The sequence below is a fragment of the Marmota flaviventris genome, chromosome 14 (assembly GCF_047511675.1).
Source record: "Marmota flaviventris isolate mMarFla1 chromosome 14, mMarFla1.hap1, whole genome shotgun sequence".
In the NCBI taxonomy this organism is placed as follows: domain Eukaryota; kingdom Metazoa; phylum Chordata; class Mammalia; order Rodentia; family Sciuridae; genus Marmota; species Marmota flaviventris.
The window spans coordinates 31,317,277-31,341,933 of record NC_092511.1 but is presented as its reverse complement, the minus strand read 5'-3'; the positions used below and the strand labels follow the sequence as shown (position 1 = coordinate 31,341,933).

The following is a 24,657-nucleotide window of genomic DNA, read 5'->3' as shown; positions in this document are numbered from 1 at the left end:
TAACAGCCTCCAGGGAAGAGGAAGGATCGCACTTTCCAATACCAGCTATCAGCCCCAGAATGGCTCTCCCCCTGCCCTTTCAGTCACTCCACCTTTTGGCCACAGAGGCAGGATAAAAGGAGGAGGGGGCATGAGAAGAAAGGAAACCTGAAATCTATAAAGGGGCAAGACATCCCCACTCCCTCAGGCACCAACTCTGGACCTCCTCCTCTTGGAAGGATTCCCTCTCTCTTTCTCCCTCTCTCCCTCCCCTGCCCCTGTTCTATCCTTTAAATAAAACTTGTTTTCTTGTCTCTCAGTAATCCAGGGTTATCACCATGACCTCCCATTAAATTGGAAGTTTCTCATAGGCTGGTGCCTTGTATTAACTGATATATTGCCATATACTCAATAAATATTTATGAATGAACAAATGATAACAGTATAAATATTATATAAGTAAAAGGGTACAAGAAAGGCATATTATTCTAGCTTAGCTATTAAAGAAAAAAAATGCAAGAAAAGAGTGTTCCAGGCAAAGGAAATAGACACACACATAAGGCCTGGGAGGAGGGAAGTCTTCAACTTCCACTCAGGGTTAATCCCATCAGGGGGATTAATTCCAATTGAGATAAAGTTTTCATAACCCAATCATTTCTCCTCTAAACCTTCTTGCATTGTCTCACACATGAGCTTTTGAGGGACATAAGGCCTGGGAGGAGGGAAATAGTAGCATTCTGAAGTCAGCAGTTGGTATTGGTTGGTGTAAAGCAGGTTGTTAATCTCCTGCACAGAAGAGACCAAGGTGTGTCATCAGCCCCACTCAACTGTACCAGACTGTAGGAGAGGGAAATGGAAAGCAAGATGTTTTAGTCAGCTTTTTCACTATTGTGACTAAAACACCCAAACAGAACAATTTTGGAGGAGAAAAAGTTTACTTGGAGGCTCATAATTTCAGAGGCCTCAGTCCATAGACAGCAGGCTCCATCCCTCAGGGCTCTAGATGAGGCTGGAAATCATGGCAGAAGGGTGGAGGGAAGTGGCTCGCATGATGTTGAAGAAACAGAAAAAGAGATTCTGCAGACCAGATGCAAAATATATACCCAAAGCCACGCCCCAAATGACCCACCCCCTTTAGCCACACCCTACCAGTCTTCAACTTCCACTCAGTTAATCCCATCAGGGGGATTAATTCCAATTGAGATAAAGTTTTCATAACCCAATCATTTCTCCTCTAAACCTTCTTGCATTGTCTCACACATGAGCTTTTGAGGGACTCCTCACATCCAAACCATAACATAGGATATGTGAAAGGCCTTCTCTGGTAATTCTGAGCAATATTCCTAAGAAAAATTATTTAGTAAGTGTGTGGGGAGGACAGAGAAGAGGAAGAGGAAGGGGGAAATAACAAGCAAAGTAGTGAAAAAGGTTCGGGTCATCCCCCCATTCCCTGGCTTTCACACCTGATTTGCTTCACTATCATACCCATATTCCCACATCCTGCTACAAACTCCCTGCTGATATTGTTATAGTTAAAACTTCATCCCAGGGTTTCATAAACTGACTTCCAGACCACTCACGTATAATCGAATCAAGCCTTTATTGAAGCACACTGGTGGCGGCTGACCAGAACATAAAGCTGTTCCCCTGATCAGCCCCGAACAATTGCAAGGGCACTTATAAGCCTGAAAACTGCGAAAGGGATGTTCGGGGGTCTAGCCAATGCAAGCAAGCCAGGTTACAGAAGCGGGACAGTGCAGTCAAGCGAGGGAAGCCTAACCAATCACAGTTAGCCCAGTCACCCCAGTGACAGAAACAGGGCCCCGTTACCCTAGTTACAGAAACAATACCCCATTAGGTAGTTCCGTGTTCTTAAAGGTTTCTATAGCAAAAGGAAAAGAACATCTGGCTCCAAACATGACTCTTCTACTTGGCATGGTTGTTTTACAAGATGAAGTCATAAAACAAAATGGAGTCACATTTGCTCCTACTATCACAATATGATGGTTATAGCAATCCTCTTAGCTCAGGGGGACTTCAGTGTTGATCCATTCAGTAAAATTCCATCTAATGCAGCACACCCTGATTGGGAGCCTACCACATGAAAGCCAGTGTTATCACTAAGGATGCCCAAATGAATAGCCATCCCCTCCTCTCAAGGATCTCACAATCTAAAGCATCTGCATTCTAATATCTAAGAATATACATTAAACATTTTTAAGAACTAAAGGAATTGCCAGTGGCATCAAAGTAAGGAGACTTCTTGAAACACAGGTCTTGTCCTCTATTCCTAACATACTCTCACTTAAAAGTTATTCCTGCCGAGTTCCAACTTCCTGCATATTGCATATGTAATATTCAAATAGCAAATCGCAGATGGATATATTAAATTCATCTATAGGAATCAATGGTTCTTTTTCAGTAGAGACATTTTGCTAATGAGAAGAAGAAATGATGGAGGAAGGAGTAATGGGATAGAGAATTCCAGGCAACTCTCCTTCCAGAAAACTAATTATTTTCTTCCAGAAGAGGCGGAACCCCACCTATTCCAACTCATTGCAAGCATTATGTGAAAGGTACTGGTGGATGTGACAAGCTGCTGCAGGGTCCAGAGGAGAACAAATGCACATGAAAACGACTGGAACAAAAGTAACCCCTGACCTTGCTGACCCGAGGCTACTGGAGGGAGAAAGATATCAAAAGGAGGCAGAAGAAGGGAATGTAAAGTGAGGGTTGACTCTGTGAGACTGCAGCCTTCACTCAGCTGCAGTCCCATCCAGTAACAGAAGCTGCTGACCAGTGCTGGGCTGGACAGTCATTCTTTCAATGGCTTTGGGTGGTACTTACATAACCTGGCCCATCCTTACCTGTGTTAGCTTTCTGTCACTGTGATGAAGTACCTGAGATAAACAATTTAACCAGAGGAAAGATTTATTTTGGCTCCTGGTTTCAGAGGCTTCAGTCTATGGCCAGTTGACTCTGTCACTTTAGGTCCTTTGGTGAGACAAAGCATTACAGCTGGGAACACATGATGGAGTTGAGGTGCTTGCCTCATGGAGGATGGAAAGCAAAAAGAGAGAGAGATTGAAGAAGGGGACACATTTCCAGGACATGTCCCCCTATTTCCTCCAACTAGGCCCCACCTCCTTAATTTTCTACCACCTTCCAATAGTGCCACCAACCGAGGGCCAAGTTTTCAATGCACAAGCCTTTGGTGGTCATTCCTGATCCAAACTCCCAGCCCTCTTGCTGGGAGCCATTAGCCAAGTAGGTATGACAATTTCCTTGCCAGCGTACCCCATGTTGCTGACATGTTGCAGCGACATTGAATGTAGGTGACCTTGCTCAAGGACCAAGGCAGTTTAGGGTGTTCCCGGTTTAAGATAGTTGTGTTTAGGGCGTTCCCAGTTTAGGTTCCAGGTTTAAGGTTTAAGATTATTCCTGCTGGGAATAGGGCGTATCCTGCTGCCTGAGTTCCCCTTGAGTTCTCACGGGATTCAGACAGTATATTTTGGAGATAGAAGCCCAGTGGAGGTGGATTTGGGCAGAGAGTGTGGATTTGGGCAGAGAACGTGGATTTGGGCAGAGAACGTGGATTTCCCCAGAACGTGATTGTAGACGGCTGGTGTGAGTTCGGGAATAAAGAGTTGCTGTTTGAATCTACAAGCTGTGTGGTGGCTCGTGATTGTGTGCCCAGCCAGACTGCGGCATTTGTGCCCAGCCAGACTGCGGCACCCTCTGCCTTTACTCTTCAATTCATCTGATTCTCTAACACCTCCTAAGAGCTCTCAGCCTTTCAGCCCCACCCCACTCTACCTCAGACATCTGCACATGCTGCTCCCTCTCCCACGTCCTCCAAGCTGAACTCACGAGTGATCTTCTTTAGGAAGATCTCCCTGTCTCCTCTTTGTCAGTGCTGCCATAGCTTTCCTGGATGAATCAATGGTCAGTCAGTGAACTTCACCATCTTCTAAGCCTCTGACGGTCCAGACCCTTCCTTGCTCATTTCTGAATCCCCAGGTCAGCCAGGTGAATGGCAGAGAATAGCTGCTCAGGATTTATTGAACAGAACAGGATGCATCTTATCTGTGTGCTTAACCTCTTAGCTATAGGATGTTGGGAGTAATAAAGAGATTTTATAAGCCAGATGCGATGGTGTCCCCTCTAATCCCAGTAGCTTGGGAGGCTGAGGCAGAAGGATCGTGAGTTCAAAGCCAGCCTCAGCAACTTAACCAGGTCCTAAGCAACTCAGTGAGACATTGTCTCTAAATAAAATACAAAAACAGGCTGGGGGTGTGGCTTAGTGGATGAGTGATCCCGGGTTCAATCCCTGGTAACAAAAAAAAAAAAAAAAAAGAGGTTTTATGATATTCCCAAGACAGACTTGAGAGTCAGAACCCAAAAGGAGAACAGTTTGGGGGAGAAAAGAATTCATCAAAATGGAACTCTGAAAGGTCTTAGGACTGAATCTATGAAAAGTCCATATCTCAAGACTCCATGAAGAATTTTTACAATTCTGCTCTCCATTTGGTGTCCCATTGTGAAGCACATGGGAGGCACTTGCAAAATAAACAGATTTAACAATTTCTGTGTATCTGATTCAATATGTAGTTATAGATTTAATTTAAAGCTGTCCATTTGTGATATGGATTCTATTCTTCGCAAATAGGATTCTCGTTGTCATTTTACAATTCAGAGGTTGTTATTTGTTTTAAATAACTTTCAAATACCGTAATGAGCTGCTCAAATCAGATGGCTCAAACTGGATGAGAAATTTGTTCGTTACCAGGATAGTTAACTAAGTAGTGCAAGAAATGTGGTGTGTTTCAGGAATATAAAGGCATTGTGTTAGAGCACATGAATTTCTGCTCTTGGGGCCCAGGATTGGCAGATTTGGACGGAGTCTTGGTGGACACAACGGGCCTCCTTCTTTGAGGTTAGTGAGAAGGAAGGGGTGAAGGAAGGAGAGAAAGGAGGTGGAAGGAACGGAAGAAAATCCATTATACTAGATATTGAGAAACTTAGGTTCCAGGCTCAGCTATGCTGTCCCTTGACCTCTCTGGGCATCAGTTCTCTCAATTTGAAAAATAAAGCAAGTGGCCTAAGTGATTAATGACAGTCCTCTCACCCGGAATTCTAAACTCAATGCGGTTCCGTGCAGTTAACTAAGGAGAGCCACAGGGGCCGCTCCCGCAGACCCTCGGGTCTTGGGCTCCAGCTCCCGCCCAGGCCCAGGCCTAGGCCCGGGCCAAAGCCGTCTCGGCGCGCGCCTCCGAGAGCGCGGGATCGCGCCGCTCGCGTCCCAGGCCACGTGACGAAGCCGCGGGGCCGCTCCGGGGCCGTCATGGCGGCTGCGCGCCAAGAGCCGGGGTCCGGGCCTGATGGGGGCGTCCGCTTCTTCTGCACCGCGGGCCGCGGCCTGGAGCCGTTCCTGATGCAGGAGGTGCGCGCGCGGCTGGCGGCCACGCAGGTGAGTCAGCCTCGCTGTGCGCCAGGAGGGCAGGCGGCCGTACCCGGTCCCGGTCCCCACTCCCCGCCAGCGCAGTCTTAGAAGACAGCTCGGGTTCCCAGACCCTAGAGTGACCGAGGCTAAGGTCCCTGACCGCGTAACTTGACTGGCCGGTCCTTTAATTACTGCTGGGAGGAACCGGCGGTTGTTTCTTTTCCTAAATACCCAGTCCGCTTCCCGCACCTCCGACCTCTGCCGTGGCTAAAGTTTTTAAAAGAGAGGTGTTGAGCCAAGTTCCTGGATTCTTTCAAAGGAAGTACTACATAGGACCAAGAACTAGATTGAGACCTGTCAGTATCCTTTCTTCCTCCTCTAAATGCAAACATAATCTTCAGGTTCAGCTATTTGAAATTTGCTTGGTGACAATAATTGGTTTTACCTCTTAAAATTATTGTGAGGATCAAACGATATAGGGTATTTAAAGTACACCTTAAACATTCAACAACAATAGCTGGAAAAATAATATGCTCTTGCAGGCCTCATACTTAGCTGTTTTTAACTTCAATGAAATGAACAAGGTTTTAAACACCTTTTTTTTTTTTTTGGTCTAGAACTGCTGAGCTGGTTCTTGAAACCAGAAGGTAAAGATGAAAAGATGTAATTAGAAAAGGCATCTTGATGGGGTATATAGGACATTGTGAATAATGTGGTCTTGGAAAAGGAAAGCTTGCAAACCAAGTAGACCACTTCCCTCAGGGAGCTCCTACAGTGTTGGAGGCCCACAAAAGAGTTTCTGCAGTGGAGGTTTAAAGTGTGGGTGGACAGTCACAAAAATGTCATCAGCCCTATTAGACCACCTGCCATTGGTGGCTTGGGTCATAGAATTTAATAAAGTATTGAGTGTAGCTAATCTAAAATAGTCACTCTGTAATAATAATTGCTGGCATTTTTCAAGCATTTAATGTGTCAGGCACATGCTCTTAGGTCCTTACCCTCAATTTAATTGCTTAATTTTCATGACCCTATGAAGTAAGTGTTCCACGTTTAACAGATGAAGAAAATAAAGCTCTGGTAGATTTAATAATCTGTTCAAGTCTTGTGCCAGAAAATGGCAAAGGTGAGATTCATACCCAAGCTGCCTGTGAAATCAAGCATGAGTATATAATCATATTCAACCCAGGCCAATTATATAGCCATATGTAATCCTGCACTGGTTTGTTTTATTCTAATGTTAACCAGGAATGCTTGGTATGAAAAATAGAAGGCTTGATCCAATCTAGTTACATAGGCTTATTAGGAAAAGACCCTCACTGCTTATTTGTCTTCTTTAGAGACAAAATGAGATGGGGAAGTTAGAAAATTCAATTAAGCATAGGGAAAACTTCTTGACAATGAGAGTAGTTAAATGCCAAGATAATTTCCATATTCTGCTCTTGTATGTTTTAGGGACATGTTAGTCAACTTTGTTGCTGTGGCCAAAATACCTGACACAAAGTAGAAAATTTTTTATTTTGGCTCACAATTTTCAGAAATTTCAGTCCATGGTCCGCCAGCTCCATTGCTTTGGACCTAAGTTGAGACAGAACATTTTGACTGAAGGGCATGATGGAGGAAAGATACTCAGTTCATGGCAGCGAGAAAACTAGCCCAAAATAGTGGAATAGGGACTTGTATCAGAATCTCTCTAGCTTTGTAACCCATGTGGTAGCTCAATTGCTGTTGTCCCTTAGTATCTGAGAGAGGATGGGTGCCAGGACCACCCCTGCTCAGACACCAAAATCCACGGTTGCCCAAATTCATTATGTAAAATGGTATAATATTTGCATCTAACCTACACATATCCCCCACATGCTTTAAATCATCTCTAGGTTACTTATAACATCTAATGCAATGCTAATGCTCTACAAATACTAATCATACTATATTGTTTAGGGTATCATGATGAGAAGGAATTCTATAGATGTATGTTCAAACATAGGCTTTTATTTCAAATATTTTTCATCTGAGATTAGTTGAATCAGCAGATAGGAAACCTGCATTACAGAGCTCCAACTGTCATGCGAGAAACTGCCCTGTAACATTGGGTATAGGTTATTTCCATAACACCTTGGCAAACAGCATATGTGGGCTTCAGAATCAAAGACATGTATTCATACCTTACATCTTCCTGTAATAGATTTGTATCTTTGCACAAATTACTCAAATTGCTAAGCTTGTTTTCTTGGAGGTGAAAAAAAGGTGATAGTACCCGCTTTTTATTTTTTGTAGTACCTACAGGATTAATTCAGTCATTCAAATGAGGATAGATTGGTAACACAGTGCATGACAAACAGTTAGTGCTCAGTGAATGTTAGGTCCCACAGGAGTTGCACAGGAATACTTAAGACCATTCCTGTAGTGACAAGAGAGTCTGTCAGAAACTTTGGTTTGCTTTAAGAAAAATTAATATTCAAAACCAGGAATTTATAAAACAAATTAACTCAGAAGTGATTGTTTACTTTTAGAAAGTAATCATTCAATTTTAATCAGTGTTTTTCCAATTTTAGTGAACATAAGAATTACCGAGGGAGCTTGTTGAAAATGCCATATCCCCGGGTGCGCACCTCAAAAGGTTTTCTTTCAGTAGAGCTGCTGATAAGCACAGGTGTTCACATTTGAACATGAAACACTCTCCCTTCCCAGGTGACTCCGCCAACAAACTGCTCAGTGCACAGTAGAAAATTTTCCTGTGTATTCCTTTTAGCTTTGTTTATGGAGAATTTTGTGCAGATATAAAAGTAAATAGGATAGTATAAAGAATTCTACATACTTACCGACCAACTATGAAAAGATCAACCCATGGTGAATTCTGCCCCATTCACACCTCCTGCCACTCTTTATCCCCATGTTATTTTGAATTAAACTCCAGGAATCATTTCATCTGTAAATATTTATTTATCTTTAAATAATAAGGACTCTTTTATAACACTATACATAATATAATACAATATAGTATATTGGCTCTAAAAAATGTAAGCCACATTATCATTGTCACAGATAAAAATAATTCCTTATCAAATATCTAGTCAAGTGTTCAAATTGTCTCTTAAATATCACTTTTGTTTTTTAAGTTTGATATTTGAATCAGGATTCAAATACTTTCCATACCTTGGCCAGTATACTTCTAAGCAATTTAATCTACAGATTTACCCCCCCTCCCATCTCTCACTTTTCTCCCCTTTGCAAACTGTGGCTTAAAGAAGTTGGATTGCCAGAGCCAGAAAACTTTTTCCTATAAAGGGCCAGATAGTAATAATCATAGGTTTTATAAATCAGATGTGGCTTCTTTACATGTATTCTTCTTTATTTTATATTTACATCCTTTTAAAAGTATAAAAGCCATTCTTAGCCTTTAGGCCAAGTTTTCTGACATGGCTGTGCTGTCCAATAAGGTTGCCACTAACCAAATTTAAATTCAAAATAAATGACTATTTGAATTAAAAATAAAGTTGGATAAGATAAGAATTCACTATTTCAGCTGCATTAATCACACTTTAGGTGCTCAGAAACCACACTGTTGGTGGCTACCGTATTGGACAGCAGGAGTTATATAGTATTTCCATTGCTGCAGAAAGCTATTGGACAGCACTGATAGTTTCCCCAGGTCTAGATTTTGCAATCCCATTTCCGTGGTGTAGTTTAGCATGTTCCTCCCTTTGTCCTTTTTGTATTGCTCTAATAGAATACTACAGACTGAGTATTTTATAAAGAAAAGACTCTTTACAGTCCTGGAAGACTGTATTACCTCCCTGTAATATCATATGATTTTACCTAGATCTAAACATTTAATCTTTGGATTAGACTTGAATCCATGAATTTTAAAAGGAAGAAAAAATGCTGACTAATAATATTCTAGCAGATAATAGAGCTGTTATTTAATTTCAGAAATGTTAGGCATAAACCAGTGTTTAGACACTTAGATATAGTTTAATTCCAAGGAGAAAAAAATATATAAATTTTCAAGTAACAAATATTAGGTTGAAATATTCTAAAATTTTACATTTATCTCTACTGTAAGTGAATATGATCAATTCTCAGCAATAAACTGAAGAAAAAGAGAAGTGCTGGCTTTAGCAGTTGATGAAATTATAAGCACCAAAATTCAGTCTCCCTCTTGCTTTAAGATGAAATCCAGTTTTCAAGAAGCGTAAACTGTGTGTCCACAAATATGATTATTTTATTCTCACAGAGACTATCTCATAATTTAGTAAACTACTTCTGATTACATGCTTATTACTCATAAAAACAATGCAGGCTTTATGTTAATTCTTAAAAAGAGTAACATTGCTTTTTTTTTGGTTCTGAGAATGTATTTGGCAATTTAGTGCATCAACATACACTATCCTTGTGATTTAAAACCCTAAATAAATTAAACTCTTTCGGTTTTCTTAATCAATACTGAGTCATGTTCTTTTTAGAAGATATTTTTAAAGAAAGCTCACTGTTTAAAATGTTTCCTTTAATTTTCAAATAAGAAAAGATAACATCTTTGTATAGTTAAGGAACCAAAATATCCAGATCACTGACTATGAAGGTATAGTCCCTGATCTAAGGGTTTGTATTCATTTTCTTGCTTTTAGGACTTAATTCTTAAAACCATACATTTTCAGTAAAATATTTAGTTCAGTTTCCCCAGAATCTTAGCAAGGTCTGTGAAATTGTCTTGGAGGGCTTTGATATCAGATATATTCTTACACTGGGTAACAAATCTTACTTCAAAAAGTTTACTTTTTAAAACTCTCTTTTCAAGGTCTAAGCATTTTGAGGTAAATATTTAGTTTTGGAAAATGTCACCTATGTAATGAGAAAGGAGTTAAATCTTGTTTGGGTTACTTCACCATCCCCCTAAATATTGATTCGTAAACATTCTTCTCATTCTTTGTTTTTTTCCCATAATGTCATCATATGTTCCTCCATCTGCTTTGATCAACTACATTGCTGATACCTAAGCTATTTGAGTTTTAGTTGGTACCAACCTAGGGCTTCCTGGGCAGAGAATCCTCTTTCTTTCTTTTTTTTTTTTTTAATATTTTATTCACATTTTAGTTTTCGGCAGACACAACATCTTTGTATGTGGTGCTGAGGATCGAACCCGGGCCGCACCCATGCCAGAAGAGCGGGCTACTGCTTGAGCCACATCCCCAGCCCCAGAGAATCCTCTTTCATCAACCTGGAATAGTAACTCTAGAAATTGCCATTGCAAATGTTCAATCAGAGCCAAAACAAAACAAATCTTTGGTTTCATGTTCCTATGAATAGTAGCTGCCTAAACACATAGTCTCTTAAGTCTGTTTTGCATTGCTATTACAGAATACCCGACACTGGATGGTATATACATAAAAGAGCTTATTTAGCTCACCATTCTGGTGGATGGAAAGTCCAGCAGCATGGTGCCAGTGTCTGACAAGGGTCACCCCTGTCCAAATCACAACATGGCAGAGAAACAGAAAGGGAACCAGCTGCACATAGAAGGAGCAGGTATGCGAGCAAGGAAGCAGGAGAGCAGGGAGGGGCCAAGCTTGCTGTTTTATAATGTCCAGCTTACAAGACACTCCCCACTCAGCAAGAGCAGCGTGAATCGCTTTTGAGGCTGTCATGACCCAGTCTCCTCTCACTAGGCCTTGAAGATTCCACCACCCTTCAGAATCACCACATTACAGACCAAGCTTTCTGCACATGGACCCTTGAAGAACAAGCTCAAACCCTAGCACGTGGGTACCTTTCTTTTCCTGGTTCTTTAGTTCTCTGAAATAACTTAGAACCCTGTTAGCCCATGGCCACTGCTGAAGGAGAATTCCAACACAGTCCACATCCTTCTTAAACTTTAAGAGAGCTGGGTCGGCCCTATGAGGTTTAGGGTTCCACTGGTATTGAGCCCCATTTGCCACATCAGGCTCCTACAAGTCAGAGCTCTTTTCATTTCCTTTCTTCCCTACTTTTACCACATACCCTGTCTTCAAAGCCTGTTTCTGTTTGAAACAGTGTATATCTTGCTTCTGTCCATTTTCCAATGTCTCATCATTTCTATCTCAGTTATCTACCTCTCCCTCCAGCATCACATTCTATACTCAGTCCTTTATGTCTCTTCCAAAGTAATTTTTTCTGCCAGCTAATTCAGTGCTGTCACAGTTTTCATCAAAATTCTATATCGGCTGACCATTACCATCCGTGGTACTCAAAATTTGTGACCGTACATCAAGCTGGCCTAGGCCACACCATCTATCCACTCGACAGTATCAGTCAGCATAATGCAATGAAAGTTGCCAAGCCAACTTACAGTTGACTTCAGCCAGGTTTTCTCTCTGCTTCTGCATCTGCTCCTTGTTCTTTTGTTACTAGCCTTCTTCCCAAATCTTGAAGAATTCTTACCCAGTGCTTTAAGTGACATTGGCCTTCAGTGCTATTTATTGTATAGATAGCTTATCAGTGCTTTATAATATTAGACTTGTTCTTTTTTTTTTTTTTTCTAGTTCTTGGGTTATACAGTTTACCTTTTAATTTTCATGCCAGTGTTTTAATCAACTTTTTCATCCCTGTGGCCAAAAGATCTGGCAAGAGCAACTTAGAAAATAGAAAGTTTATTTGGGGCTCATGGTTTCAGAAGTCTCAGTCTGTAAATGGTCAGGTCCATAGCTGTGGACCTGAGGTGAAGCAGAAAATCAGGGTGGAAGGGACATGGTAGAGGAAAGCAGTTCAGGACATGGCACTAAGGAAACACAGCTCCACTCACCAGAGACAAAACAGGCAAGCCCCCAGTGACCTATTCCTCCAGCTACACCCTATCTTCTTATAGTTACTGTCCAGTTAATCCATATCAGTAGTTTAATCTGCTGATTAGATTAAGGCTTTCATAAACCAATCATTTCACCTCTGAAAATGCTTGCATTGTCTCACACATGAGCTTCTGGGGACACCTCATTTTTAAACCATAACAGCCAGTATATATCTATCACATTATTAATGATAATATCTACTATAATATTATTCAGGATTTATGGCATATGCTTCCTGGTGGACCACAGGCAGGTGTTTTATAAATATCCACTTTAACTTTTTTCCCCCCCACTTTTAAATAGTGTTTAAGGTTTATGTAATTACTAAGTATTTTATGTTCTGTTTTTCTAGTAGTATGTGCATGTGTATGTGTTAAAACGTAACATGAAAGGACTATGATCTTGATCACTGACTGTGTAACCTTATAGATAACTACTTAACATGTTATTTAACCTATTCTAAACCTCAGTTTCTGATTTGTAAATTAAGCATGATAAAATCTACCTTAGAGGGGGGTGTTAGAAAGATAAAGGGAAAAAATACGTATTCAGAGTTCTTAGTGTAATGCTTAACAAATAAAAGATGCTTTCGAAATGGACATTTTTAATTATTAGTCTAGAGGCTATGGTCTTAATTAAGTGGGAAAAGGATAGTTCTTACCACATTAATATCTTTCTGTCTCTAGGTTGAATATATTTCAGGAAAGGTTTTTTTCACCACCTCTTCTGATTTGAATATGCTAAAGAAATTAAAATCTGCAGAAAGATTATTTTTGCTGATTAAAAAGCAGTCTCCATTTACTGTTTCTTCTCCACGTAAAGGTACAGTGTATGCCTATTTGCTTTTTATCCACTTAATACATTGAACTCCAAAGTTTTCTATGTAATAATTAATATGTAACAACTTCACATTCATAAGTCATTCATACAAATGGCATCATTAGTTATGTTTTTTTTTCCTGACATTATCACATAATGATAGTGATATCTATTTTTTTCCTTTTTCCAATCTGTTGTCTGTCTCCTGAGATTTTTATGTCCAAAGTCATATTTTTTTCTTTGGGAATTATGGTCAGGCAACTTCTCTAGATGTAAATTTGGTCATTTGCATTTATCTGCATTTAGAAGCATGTAATAACTCCAAATGTATTATTTTAATAATAAGTTGGTGAAAACTGTCACCTTATAAATTTTAATTGAGTAATAGGACCTTAAATTTATTTCAATAAATTTCTACCCATTTATATTTTATAAATATGCTGTGAAAATAAATTAAGAATCTTGATCAAAGCAGCAAAAAGGGCCAGACACTGCAGGATTAAACACTGCCTTATACTTCATTTTGGTTGCTGATGTGCACAAGAGATCATGTAATTATATATTCTCTAATAAACTACTTCAAGAAGGATACAAATGACAAGAAATAAGACTGGGCAGGAAAAAATATTTTAAAGCAAATCCCAAGGTATTATCTTGTGGGGTTAATATAATTTCATCCCAGTTTGCCACCTACCTTCATCTTTAGGGAAGTGCAGTAATTACTTTTGGGTCATCTTGATGATCCTTATTCATCAAGAAAAGATTAAATTTTACTGAACATGTTGGCAGTCCTTAAGTTTTGAATGGATCGTGTATATGAAGTTTCACTTATGAAAACTCATTTTAAGATACATGCTAATGTTGTATAACCCCAAGATTTAGCTGCTCCAATTTCTGAACTCTGTATTTTACAATTTATTCTTTTTTTTTAAACCTTAATTTTTATAGGCAAGATCACCATTATTTAAAAGACTCTAGTCTGTGTATTTATTCATGAGATACATATATTTATTATCATAGGATAAATGAATTTGTTATATGAGAATTTTAATGCAATATTGATGCTGTGTATATAAGAATTAACTTAATCTGCATAATATTCTTATGACAAATTATATAAGTTCCATATGAAAGTGAAATTTTATTCATGTAACAATTCAATAAACTTATTTTAAAGAAAGTAATGAGATTTGGGAGTAATGAGTGTATAAATGGTCTTTAAAGGGATATGGGTTAAAGTGAGATTTTATTTATTTAGGAAAAATACTTAATGAAATACAAAAACTTATAAATGATGATCCAGGAAGTTGGTTGGATACCATTTCAATTTGGAAAAATCTTCTTGAACTTGATACAAAAAAGGAAACACTTTCTCAAAGGGCTTCTAACCCACTAAAAAGAAAAATGGGAGAAAATGAAATTATTGCTAAGAAATTAAAAGTAGAAGAAATGCAAAAGATTGAAACAACTCATAAGGAATGCCAGCTGGAAAAACAAATAGAAGAAAATGCACTCGAGCAAAGAGATTCTGTCACTGGCCAAGAAACACTTCAAGAAGAAGAATGTCAGAATGATGTAGGGAAAGCAGTTGATGCTCATAACCAGGACGACTTGACTTTCCGGGTTTCTTGTCGCTGTAGTGGAACTATCGGAAAAGCCTTTACTGCACAGGTATGCTTACCTCCTGATGCGGGGGTCCCATTTTCTAAAAGAATGAATTGATCACTCCTGAGATTTACAATGAGAGGCAGCCCTCCCATAGGACAGATAAATAAGCCCAGGATATAATTAGGTTTAATCTTACTTGACTCAATACCTTCAAGATTGCATTTCCCCTTTTAACTTACCCCTAGTATCTAAAAGGAGTGGCATACCATTCCATGTAATGACCTCCTTTTATTTTGTGCCTAAAGGTTTTCTTAAATTCATAGATGTCCTTTGCATTTGGAAACCCTGATGCCATGGTCTTCAGCTTTGTAGGGGCTCTCTTTTATACATTTTTTTTCTTATTGGGTGGCTACTTTGCACTAGGTACTATAGTGGTATTTTCCTTAGGACCTACAACCACAAATACACAGGAGGACTCCACACTTCAGGGAAGAGTGGACACCACAGTTTCCACAGAACCTTATTGGTTGACCCTTACAGAGTTCAGTGATACAAAGGGCATTGGTCTGAGTTCTTTAGTGAACTTTAGAATCAAATCCTAAAAGTGGGGTTTAATGATACTGTTCTGGTAATTTGTAAACAGGATGATAATATCTGAAATGGTTAATCTTTCATCTTGCTTTCGTTTCGTACAACTTAGAATGGCCGTATTCATCAGATCATGATCTTGTGATTTTGTATACATAAAATTGCAAGAATAGATGTTATTCATGTGTAGACATTAATGCCATAGGTATATTGAGGAGTAAGGGAGATAAAATATAGCCTTATTGCCTTGAATAGAAAATGCTTCAGAGTAACATTTTAATATTGGGATCCTAAATTATCATCAGATAATCTGACTTGATTTTTCTATAACACTTGATTTTCTATAAATTTTTGCTTCTCTTTAAATTTCAGATTTTCATTTTTAATATATTTTCTATAACTTGCTACTTTGCAGGAGATAGGAAGAGTAATTGGAATTGCTCTTATGAAGCAGTTTGGATGGAAAACAGATTTGAGGACTCCAAATTTAGAGGTAATGAATATTCTTTTTAATTTATATACATATAACCTATTCTTATCATACTTTTCAGTTGTTAAAATCCATGTCTGTACGGATTCAATAGTCTAGTTTGTCTTTAACAGTAGAAAAGTGCAAACAGTTTTTCTAGTAGTTTCACTGTGAAAATGCTTTATCCAAATTTAAAAAGAAAAGACACTTAGAAGGAAGGAAGTTGTTTGTTCACAGCTGAAGAATAAAGTACCCATTGCAAGGTTGCAGAGATGCTCTCTACAGTTTCTATAATACATAACAAGTCTCTGATAAGAAATTCTAGCTGTTGTTTAAAGTCAATAGCAACAAGAAGGCCTGCATAAAATTTAATAGTATTGTTACATGGAGTAGCAGAAATTATTCTTCTCTTTGTTTTGAAAACCATCTCATGAATTTGACAGATAGTCATTTTCATGATTTATTAATTCATAAATTAATTGCTTGTTATATTGCTCTAAATGGAGTAATAACTAGCCAACTCAAAACACTTTATGGTTTTTTTTTTCAGTTTTATAGTTCTATAGTTTTAGTTTTAGTTGATATTTTTCAATTTTTAAAAAATAACACCTGGTATATATCCATCTTTTCATGAAAAATATTTTGATGCCCCTGAATAAGGTGTCTTATACCCATCCCGCCTTTTCAGTTCTCTTTCCTTCTTCTTCCCACTTTCCTTTTTTGTCTCCCCGTCTTACTGTCAGAATTACTGTTTTCTCATAGCTGAGCTTATAAAAATAGCAAATTTAATTTCTACAAGCCTTAATGAAATCAATAATAGCTATAACTGTAAAAAACAATCATACAAAATAAAAAATTGACAACACTAAAATCACATGTAATAAAATTTGTGACTGAAAATTGACAGGAGAATCAAATCTTAACAAATTTTGTTTGGCAAGTTGATAGAAAAAAATTTTATAATGGAGAAGCTGTTTTTAATATTTGATATGTAAAAAGAAGATCAATCAAAAATATATCATATCTTTGGTATAAATTATAAATAGAAAAGAATTTTAATAAATAATATTGCTACAGTGCATGCTGTGTAAAAATTGGAAAGTTTAACTGTGATGTTTCAGTTGATCAAAGAATTAAGTTTCTAAAATGAGTCACTTTAGATAATTATTTTTTAGGAAAATATATCAATATTGGAACAATTCTGACTAAACTGCTTATGTTAAAAATAACTTTGAGGGGCCGGAGGGTATAGCTTAGTGATAGAACACTTGTTTGGCATACTGCCCTGAGTTTGGGATGGCAGTACCAGGGATCAAATGTTCTTAAGGTTCAAAGTGGCAGTTAAATATTCCTTAAACCTTATCAGACTACAAAAGTGATAATCTAACTTTTTTAATTCATGTGGGTTACTAGTATCTGAAGCATTTACATTTTCTGCATGGCCTAACAGAAGAAAGGAAATAAAAGAGGCAAAAACTCACCTAGAGATAATAGATAGAAAGGACACTCTTGCTACCATACATTTGGCCTGAAGAAAGTTTTCTATCACACTGCAGGTATTTGTAGCTCATGATAACCTTGTGTGGGCTCAAGTCTTACTTGAGGTTAGAATTGTGGTATATTTAGGAAGTCTTTTCTAACCCAAAATGCTGAAAAGTCTAATTCCGTTGTGATAAAATAATCTCTGAGGAAAAAGATCTTGAGTTCTTTGTAACATAGTTCTCCATATAATGTATGTACCAAATTGACCTCAGAATTTTTCTATGTAATGTTCTTAAAATTTCGTTTTCCTCTTTTAGAAAAAAAAAAGATTATGAAACATTTTTCCAGATATGGCAAATAAGCCTTGGAATTTCATATTAAAATATCTGTTACATAAATTCAAAATAGAAGTTTCATATTGTCAGTAATTTGGTCATGTATTTTCTTGTTCCATATGAACTCCTGTGTTTGCTCTTTCAGATCTTTGTACATCTAAATGACATTTACTTTGTGGTGGGGATTCCTGTGTTCAGGTAACTATTATATTCTAAGCTTCAGGTTTGTCCCTGAAGAGTTTGTGAAATTAAAAACGGTGTGCTTTTTTTTTTTTTTTTTAATAATATGAAATAATGATGAAACAGAGGAGGCAAAAGGTAAAGCATTTTGAGTTCTTTGCTTAATCCAGGAAAATGTTTTCATGGAGCTTAGTGGATGTGACTTGATCTGACCACTTAGAGCTGTGAAAAATTTTGTCACAATCATCCATTGATTACATGATTAATACTGAAAATTACATCTAATTATTTCTGTTTTTTAAGTGATATTTTTCAAACCCATGTTTAAGCTAAAATTTTTAGTCTGTTGGCATATTAGAAATATATAGAAAATATAATGTAGTTCTTTAAATTCATATTGAATATTCTCCAGATTTTATTGTCATTATTCTTTTATTGTAACAGGTTATTGCTAGTTTTTAAAATTTTCAGGGGTCTCCCTAGTCATGTAGAGTACTAAATAATAATAAATACAAATGATTTGTTTCTTTTAAGAAATACCTAATGAACTCTTCCTGTGTAACAGATACTTTGTTTAGGTGTTCTGGGGAGAAAGACCTGGTTGAATAAAACCATTGATTTCCAGTTTCTTGGAAGAATGTAAATATTAATAGCAAATATTAATAAAACTTCATTTTATATGCATAACTCCTTATATAAGTGACTTAAATACCCTTTTCCTAGGTGATTTTAGGCAGTAGGATGTTTTAAAGATCTGGAAAATCCTGTGAGAATAATGTATTTACCTTAAGCTCATATTTATGCATCTGAAATCTTAAATCAGGATATATTTTTAAATGTTTAAGATTATTAAGTTTTATGTTAAGATTAAAAACTTGTATTTAAGGGTGAGCTTTAGTATTTGACCAACACAATGCTCAGAACATTGTAGATATCTAAGAATGGTGAATGGTTGAGTACCTTGCTATGTGCCAGCCGTATGGTAGGCTCTACCAGCATTTCCATCACCAACAAAGATCACATTACATGCTAAGTAAAATTTCTTGGCACCATAAGTCCTGAGAGGTCATCACATGTCAATGCCCTATTCATTTCTCTTGGACCCCACCTACCCCAATACCTTACAAGTTTTTGCAGATCAAACCTATCCTGCTTTCCTACACCTACACCTGAACCATTTCTAGGCTGCCCTATTGCAGTACCTTTTGTAACTCCAGGCCCTAATCACTGTAAAATATTTATAAAATTGATTGACTTTAATTTCAATACTTTTGCCTATCTTACATTTTAAGATTTCATAACTGACATGAAGGATGGGAAGACTGAAGAAATGATCACATTTGTCAGAATAATATTGATGATCACCAAAACAAAGATAGGAAGGGTTAACAAAACAAGCAAGATATGAAATGTTTTTAATAGAATTTATAATGTAGTTAAAAATTATTTTAATTAATTAATTTATGTGTGTGCATATATAAACATTTTTTTTATTTTTTATTTTTTTTTATTTTTCTTAGTTATACATGATGGTAGAATCCATTTTGATAAAATTATACAAGCATGGGATATATCTTACTCTAATTAGGACCCCATTCTTATGGATGGGCATTTTCATATGTGTACATAGGAAAATTATGTTAGATTTATTCTACTGTCTTTTAATTTAAAAAATTTTTAATTATATACAGAAGTGTTAAATACTCTTATGTAACAAACATATATAGCTTTATATAGCATTTAAAGACATTATATTTTATTATTTCAAATTATTTTTATGTTCATAGAAACACTCAAGGAGTCAGGCTTATGGCATTTTAAGTATTAATTGGTGATACACTTAAAAATTTACAGACACAAGGTATGTACCTGAAAATTAAGACTCAGATCTTGAGTGAACAGTGATTGTAGATAAGATTTTAATAGATGCTTTGTGATAAGTCAGTTTTACTAGCTAGTGAAGGAAGAAATGGTCTTGATGATGTGTTGGCTAAAAAGAACAATTTACTGGGTATGAGCAAAAAAGTGACATGAAGACATGAAGAGCAGATAGCATTTGACAAAAGAAGGGACAAGCTGGTGACCCTGAAAACAGAAAAAAAAAAAAAGTGAGAAGTGATGAAACAGTATAGAACAGACAGGAAATTTGAAGGTTACATCAAAATGTATATATTGTTCTATATTGTTCATAATAGAGCCTTACTTTCTTTAAAGAAAAGAACTATTGAGGTATTAGTTAGCCCCATAGGCCATTAACTGTACATATAACCTAGTAGTGATGGCATAATGGATAAGAACTATGGACTTGAATTCTCCCTTCTCTTCCATTTAACTGCAAGTTTGGGCAGTTTATCATTTCTCTGTTTTTTATAAAATCAGGAAAATTATATTACCTACTTTATAGCTTTGTGGTTGGAATTGAATGAGATAAATGAGATACTCCATGTGAAAATGCTTGGTACTATTTCTAGGATAAGGAAGTGTTGAATAAATTTCAACTTTTTGTTTTTTTTTAAGTCAGCAGCTAGTCAGAGGAGAAGCATTTACTAGAGTGAGATTAATTCACCCCGTTAATTTCCTTTGAAACATCAATTGTGTACCAGACACCCAAAGTTCAAGGAATTTGGTCTAGTGGTAAAACAGACATATGATAAATGCTTGCCCAACTAAAAAAGGATTTAGCTAAAGTAGGACATGAGGAAAAGAACATGGAGCAGTGTCACTTAAGCAGAGTCCTGAAGGGAATAAGTAAGGGCTCGTTAGTAGACACAAGAAGGAAAAACTCTTACAGACAAGGAGTAGTGTGTGCAGGGGCACAGAGATGTAAGGAAGCTTGAGTTATGAGGGGATGACATGTAGTCCCAGTACAGATGGGACCGAGTGTACGTACAAGAGAGTGGTCAAAAATTAGACTGAACAATTAAGGAAAAGGCACAAAGTGTCTTGTAAGCCATGTTAAACAACTTGGATTTCATTCTAAAAGCCATAAGAATTTGAAATGCAAGGGTAATGTGATCATATTTGTGATTTAAAATAATTACTAAGGAAATTATATTTTAAAATGGAAAAGAGAGAGGATTTAAACTCTGTCCAGGCAATAAATGATGAAGAACTGAACCAAAGCAAAAATTGGGGGTAACAGAAGGACTGAATTCATGGAAAAGTTAAGGAGTCTTGGGAAAACCTTCATATTTCTGATTTAGGCAACTAGAGGATATTAGTGTAAGTCACTGAGATACAAAATATAGGGAAAGGAAACTGTACTCAGTGACAAACATCCAAGTAGATATTTAAAGTTACAGCTCTGAAGTTCAGGTGGCAAGTCTAGACTGAAGATATACATATAGGGTGTCCAATATATGGATAGCAAATGGAATAAGAAAACAGTAACGTATATGCAAGAAAGAGGGAGAGGAGAATGTGTTCACTTTACAGCTATTGAACATGCACTACTTCACCTCCAGGTAAAAATGCCCAAGCAGGTATTTGAAGATAAAAATCTGGGGCTCAAATCCAGGCTAGAGATGTAGGTAAGAGTATATTTGTCGTGATGTGCAAGAGAATAAAAAAGAAATATATCTATGTGGAAAGGGGGGCAAAAAAACACATTTACTTTGAACTATGTAAAAACCAGCTACAATCTGATTTAAAACATCAGTCAGACACTATGAAAGTAGAGCATTGTTTTTATTTGCAAGGAGTTTGTGAATACTGTCTTCCCCTGAATAATTTTATTATACTGATTTTAACAGGGACCATTTATTGGAATAATAGCAGATCACTTTCACCTAGCTTTCAGCAAAGTAAAAACATATTCACATTTATGACATTTTAGTAGAGTTAGCTCCACAAAATAAAAGCTGTGTTGGTAAAAATGTATACATAATTGTCAAAAATTTGAAGGTTCCACATAAATCCCTGCTACTTAGAAGTTGGTAATATAAACTTTGTAATACATACACATGAAAATAGTCTTCCAGAAAAGGGAGAGTGAATTTCATCAAAATAGAGGAAAGCTCAGTAGAGTAGAGAGGGGATTGAGAGGGAGGAAGGAGGGTCTGAAAGAGGGAAGAACAGTGGAGTGAAGGTGACTACACTTCCATTTGCACTACATGGATACCCCACAGTGGATCCCAACATCAGCTATACCCACAAGACACTAATGTTTAAAAAAACTATAAATAAATTGCATAAAATTGGCAGAGTAAAGGGAGAGGAGCAGGGGAGGGAGTGGAAGAAGTGGGGAGTGCTGGGGACTGAATTAGAGCAAATTATATTTCATGCTTTTGTGATTATGTCAGAATATATCCTAGTGTTTTATGTAACTAAAAAGAATCAATAAAAAATAAAATAAAATTTAGAGACCAAAAAGATGGTCTTCCATACTGTGTCATTTTTATTTTATTTTATTTTTATTTCATTATTATTTTATTTATTTATTCATGTATTTTTGGTGTCTAAAGTATAAAATATTTTGTAGCAAGACAGTTGCCTGTAGAATTACCAGTAGAACTTACCCTGTAGAAGTGATTAATTGATTGAAATATTTTATAGCCAGTTTACATTCTTGATTTCGAATGTATAGATACAATATTACTTATAATATGAATTAGTGTTTCCTGAAAAAAAAAAAAAACTTAATTAAAAAGCAAAGCTCCCATGGGTTTGCCATGCAGAACTTTCTCATTATAGTGGCATACTACTACACTGTTTTATTTGAAAGGGGTATATCATCTTATTTCTAAGCACTAAGGGGCTTGCAGTTAGTATAAACCAGGACAGGATAATTTAAAATCAAAAAAGATGAGGAAATATATCATGGAAGAAATCAATATTTAATAAATTTATATACATGGAATTCTGTTGAAAGTCTTTAAGAAGAGTGGAGAACACTGTGTGTTTGGGTAATGTTATAGAAGAGCCCTCTTAGTAGTTTCAGAATAAGCCTACCCCAGAACAAACCATCACAAATTCTTGAAATCATAACTACTTTAATTTCCAAGATGTTGTTTGCTTATAGCATTAGAAAGTTTGAAATAATATATTTGACAATATCTTAACATTTTATGTTATCGTTTCTATCAGTTCTGGAAACACCAATAGTAACGATGGTGATTAGTAACAATATAGTGATATAGAACAGAGACCAGTAAACTCAGTTGGAAGATGTCTGCTTCATCCCTTTATTCAGTAATTTATTTTAGACAGTGGATTGTCATGCTTCATTTCATCTTTTGAGAAAGATGCAAATGAGCAAAAAGCAAACTTATAAAAGGGATTTTTTGGTAGAAAACAGGTTTGAAGGTTAATATACATTCAGCCAACTACACCTACATCAAAAAACTATGTTCCTCTTGACTCCAGAGAGAAAGGAACGGTCTGTTGTATATGGGAAGATAAGGAAATACTAAATGAGAAAGATTTCCCTCATGTGTGATTAAATTTTTATAAATTAAACGTGAGAGTTTAAATTTCAGTTTCCAAAGAATTTAAGTACCACAGTGGCTGGTTAGACAAAGTGTCCATTAGAGAATTATTTTGAATAATTTAAATTTAAAATTTTTCTAATTTAGATAATTCTTGAGATATGTTAGATGAATGTACTAAAGTGGTTCTAGATACAGACAGATTCATCATTTTTATTTATATCCTGTTCTTTAATATATAGTAATATTTGGTATGTAAACAGCTTCTTTTCTTTGTAGAATCCCCTTAGCCAGCAGAACTTACATCAAGACTGCTGGACTTCGATCCACCATCGCGTGGGCAATGGCATCTCTTGCAGAAATTAAGGTAATGAAAATGTTTTTATTTTTGCTATTAGCACAGTCTCTTCCGTAGTTAACTTATATAGTCTCTTATTGGTGGACAATAAGAGATTGCTTGCTTTCTTTTTCTCATATTTATTCATTCACTTTGGCTATGAAGAAGCTGAGTGAAAAGTTAATCACATTTTATTATTTCTAATTGTTTGTGTGATAGTCCAAAGGTGTGGTCTGTCTCTACATCTTAAAATTTTTCTCTATAACTAAGATCTTGATCAATTTTTGTAAATGTTCTATGAACATAAAAAAATATTTTCTTTTCTCTTTCTTTCTTTATTTTTAGCTATAGATGGACACAATACCTTTATTTTATTTGTTTATTGTTTTTTTTTGGTGCTGATGATTGAGCCCAGTGCCTCACACGTGCTAGGACAGCACTCTACCACTGAGCTATAGCCCCAGCCTGATAATTTTATTTTCTGATTAAGAAATGTTCTCTATGACCTTTACTTACTGTGTTACTATCTGCTCCTTTCTGAAAGAGCTATTTTGAAATCTCATATTATTGTATTTATATTGTTTTTGCATTTTTATTAGTTATTGCATTATTTAGCTTCTAGGTGGTTTGGTACATATACATTATTGCTTCATTACAAAATTGTGCCTTTTTATTGTACATAAAATCCTCTTGATCTTGATGAGTAAGTTTAAACTTAACTTTCGACTATTCCTTATTAATATTTTTTACTCCTTTCTTTTTGTGTTTGCCTAAAATGTCTTTCCTACTACTTTATTTTCAAGTTTAAGTATTTTTTTACCAACACACAACTGCTTTGATCTTTTCTATTCCACTCTGATGGTCTCTGTCTTTCAGACTTGACTACATTCTGGGTTTTTTTCCATTCAAAACTTCTTAATTCATCTGGTTACTTTTTTTGTTTGTTTGTTCCATTTTGTTTTGTTTACTGGGGATTGAACTAAAGAGGCACTTTACCACTCAGCCACATCCCCAGCCCCTTTTTTATATATATTATATTATTATTTTGTATATTATTTTTGTATGTATCTCAGGGTCTCATCAAGAGTTGCTTAGGGCCTCACTAAGTTGCTGAGGCTGGCTTTGAACCCCAAGATCCTCCTGCCTCATCCTCCCAAGCTGCTGTGAGGATGT

At 36.5% G+C, this 24,657-nt stretch overlaps 1 protein-coding gene and 1 pseudogene across 2 annotated transcripts in view; one reads left to right on the top strand and one right to left on the bottom strand.

Annotated features, from left to right (window-relative positions):
* LOC114092009 (rab GDP dissociation inhibitor beta pseudogene) overlaps positions 1-5,325 on the bottom strand; it is a 55,443-nt pseudogene extending 50,118 nt beyond the window's left edge.
* The window catches only part of Thumpd2 (THUMP domain 2 tRNA and snRNA guanosine methyltransferase), a 42,227-nt gene continuing 22,878 nt past the window's right edge, over positions 5,309-24,657 (top strand). Inside the window, exons 1-6 of one of the 2 annotated variants that reach the window (XM_027934390.2) lie at positions 5,309-5,449; positions 12,927-13,062; positions 14,318-14,730; positions 15,671-15,748; positions 17,687-17,739; positions 23,427-23,514. In XM_027934390.2, the coding sequence (XP_027790191.2) occupies positions 5,324-5,449; positions 12,927-13,062; positions 14,318-14,730; positions 15,671-15,748; positions 17,687-17,739; positions 23,427-23,514 (894 nt within the window). In that variant the 5' untranslated portion in view covers positions 5,309-5,323. Of the gene's footprint in view, positions 5,450-11,158; positions 11,179-12,926; positions 13,063-14,317; positions 14,731-15,670; positions 15,749-17,686; positions 17,740-23,426; positions 23,515-24,657 lie in introns of those variants that run through there. The other variant, XM_071601521.1, reaches the window with a different exon arrangement.